The 3375-nt window shown below is 45.5% G+C and overlaps 1 protein-coding gene across 1 annotated transcript in view; it reads left to right on the forward strand.

Moving 5' to 3' along the window:
• Window positions 1-276: 276 nt before the first annotated feature.
• HOMER2 (homer homolog 2 (Drosophila)) overlaps window positions 277-3375 on the forward strand; it is a gene marked incomplete at its 5' end in the record, with an annotated part of 34662 nt that continues 31563 nt past the window's right edge. The window contains one exon of the mRNA XM_010132334.1: window positions 277-433. Within this exon, the coding sequence (XP_010130636.1) occupies window positions 277-433 (157 nt within the window). The remainder of the gene's footprint in view (window positions 434-3375) is intronic.

The raw sequence follows: 3375 nt of genomic DNA on the forward strand, positions 1-3375 counted from the left end.
GATTAGTATAACACGGGGAGGGGCGGGGAAGAAGCTGGTTGCTTCCTGGGCTATGGCAGTAACTTTAGGGCACTGAATGTCACTTAGCTGTGCCAAGCAGAGGTACCCAAGGTTGGATTGTGGCTTGCCAGCATCACTGCTCTGCCTTTTCACTCGGGGGAATGCCAGGCACGCTGTGTCTTGTATTTTCAAGGTGCCTAGTCAAAGCTGGGCTGCTGGGACATTTCATCTTCCACAGACTCATTCATCCATTTCTCCTGTCCCTCCCTATTCCAGAGAACAGCCCATCTTCACCACCAGAGCCCATGTCTTCCAAATTGACCCCAGCACGAAGAAGAACTGGGTTCCCGCAAGCAAGCAGGCTGTAACTGTTTCCTACTTCTATGACAGCACGAGAAACAGCTATCGGATTATCAGTGTGGATGGAGCCAAGGTAGGAGGCTGATGGTACCCCGGCATGTTTACTGTGTGGAGAGGATCGTGACTGTCAGCCCTGGCTGAAGATAGATGTAGATGGGCTACATTAAGCACTTCAGTTCATAAATACTCACTTCTCAAATGTAGTTCATTATGGACACTTGTAGTGGTAATTGGAAGAACACAGGGCACCTTAAAAGTGGTTTTGCCAAACTTAATTGATTTTATCTCTGAGTAGCTTGACTTCATGATCTTAATGAGCCAAGAGCATTAAGTGTCCAAATTGAGTCTGTAGCACAGTATCTCAACCCACCACCTGTATTAGGTAGATAAGGCTGAGGTTTTTTGGTGAAAAATTGTTCTTTTTAAAGGGAATGAGGAGAAAGATGTGTGCAGACTAGATCTTTTAATGTAAATGCCAAGTGCATATTCACTTTGCCTGGTTGAACTGTTTACAGGTTAAGCACTTAGTTTTTTTCAGCATTCGCACTGGCCTGTATTAGGTAGATAAGGCTGAGGTTTTTTGGTGAAAAATTGTTCTTTTTAAAGGGAATGAGGAGAAAGATGTGTGCAGACTAGATCTTTTAATGTAAATGCCAAGTGCATATTCACTTTGCCTGGTTGAACTGTTTACAGGTTAGCACTTAGTTTTTTTCAGCATTCGCACTGGAGTTCACCAGTCTTAGGTGACAAATTAGGCATGAAGACGTGTCTGTCCCTCCCTCCCCACCCCCCTTTCTTCTTATTTTATTTTGCATTACCAGCTAGTGTGCTGAAGTATTTCCTGTAAGAATCCTGAACAGTTGGATTGAATGGTTTGTTCAGACAGTTGTTTTTATTACATACTAGATTTATCCCTCTGATTAGTCCTTCCAAAGTACCTCGTAAGGTGACTGCTTTCCCCTAGCAGACCCGATTCAGAGGTATAAATTAAAACTTTTTACTCATGTACAAAAATCATCAGTTATTTCTGCCAAAACACAAACCACAGGGTAATGAGACGAGTTTACAGACTGTTTATCTGTGTTCCTGTTTGGATGAGGATGTTAAAACATCACTGTCCTGGGAGAGAGAGATCGCAGAAATCATCCCTTAATAAAGCTTTTCTATTTGTCATGCCCGTTTCACATACTTGTTTTTCCAAACATCTCCTGTACTATATTTGGTTACATATTGGCTTATAAATCAGCCACACTGCCTGTTTAAATTGATGGTAATGTTCCACTGACATCGGTGCAGCGTTAATATATCGCCATCATTACGCCGTTTGTGCTGGTGTGTTCATTTCCAGAAACGCCAGCTAACCCTCCTGGCTTGCAGTCACCACGCGCCACCCCTGCAACTTACCGGGGAAAGCTGAGTGCCACCCCCCACCCCCCCGCAGCGTGCTTGAGCCCCCACAGATACTCCTGCTCGGGTGAAGCTGGTGCAGCTGGCAGGAGGCTGTTGGCTTTACAAGCCCAGATGAGCATGACTTCCAAGCCAAAACTGCTGTACGTACAGCAGTGGGTAGCTTGATTTGTGGATGTGCATACATGCATTAAGACCAATTAGTGAAAAAAAAGTAATTACTGTAGGTGGCAGGGTGAGCTGCAGGGGCAGCACATGCCCACAGCCAGAGGTCCTGCCCAGTACTGCAAAGTGTGTGCTAAGAGCAAGGTGGGCATCCAAGCTTTGCTTTGTAATCTGCCCAAAAGATGTTCGGAAGGAGCCATCCCCCTGTTTTAGCATGTCCCAGAAGGAGGTGAGCTTTTCGTGATTAAAATTCTCCCCCTGGGCTTCCCCAGAAAGAATCAGCTGCTGGCCGCATGAATTATTCCTCTGGTATTGAACCTTTGCCGATTAAGGAACAGGTCGAGAAGAGATGCTGCCTTCGTGTTTGCCTCTGGAGAGTCCCCAGTTACCCTGCCTGTCCAGTTTGAGAGTCCTGAATTGGAAAAGAAGGGTGTTTATACCCAAATAAGTTAAAAATTGCTTTTCTTCCTCAAAAAACTATTGTTTTGTGTTTTGACCTACTTTTCTAGCTAAAAATGAAACTGGGTGGGACTGTGAGAAAAAATATAGATAGCATTGGTTGGTGTTGCCCTGCTTTCTGTGCATTTCACTTATTAGAATAAAGTCTTCCATGTCTTGGCAAATACCAGATGGATTAGCATCATGGCATCACTACAGGAAGAATTTATCTCTGCTTTAAAGACAAAAGAGCTGAAGCTCAAGTAAATTAAGGGACTCGCCCCTGGAAGGAAGGCGGTGACAAAGGACGTGTATCTCGTACAACTTTCCATCCTTGTTTGAACTGCAAAGGGGCTGTTCGAACAGTTTATTTTAGACAACCGCGTACCATTGATTTGCAGAGAAATCTCATTTAAATCCAACTTGCGTGTAGCCGTTGGATTAATTTGGGTTCATTTGGATTTTTTTTACCTTATATTGACATTACATGGTAACAATACAGATATTTTAAAGTGATCAAGAATACAGGGTGCTCCACTTAAACATCGTTTGTTACCCAGTTGCATAAGCTTTATTTTACTTCTAGCGTTCAGCGTATCGCTCTGGGCAGCGTGTTGAATTGCAAGTATGTGGAGTTGCATAGGGCTGCTGAAACCAATTAACGCTGCTGTCGTGCGGAACATGGGGCAGGCTGCCTACCGTCAACCTGATGAGTTGATACACCCGATATCACCGATAACACTGCCAGCCCCATGGGCTGTGACTCCTGCAGGAGTGACTTCCTCAGCGGCTGCTGCTGCTGTCCCCAAAGATGCCGACCCTCTGTAGTCCTCTGTCCTTCAGCCTGTCTTCTTCCAGCAGGCATAGCCTGTCCTCCTCTCCTTCCTGGCAGGTCCCTGTCCCTTGTCCCCAAAACGCTGGGGTGCAGGAGGGTGAGAAGGGGTGCTGCAGGGCAGAGGGAAATGGGAGGATTTAGGCGTGGGCTGAAGAGGGGAATTAAGGGAA

Source organism: Buceros rhinoceros, unplaced genomic scaffold (genome assembly GCF_000710305.1).
Source record: "Buceros rhinoceros silvestris isolate BGI_N320 unplaced genomic scaffold, ASM71030v1 scaffold1623, whole genome shotgun sequence".
NCBI classification, from domain to species: Eukaryota; Metazoa; Chordata; class Aves; order Bucerotiformes; family Bucerotidae; genus Buceros; species Buceros rhinoceros.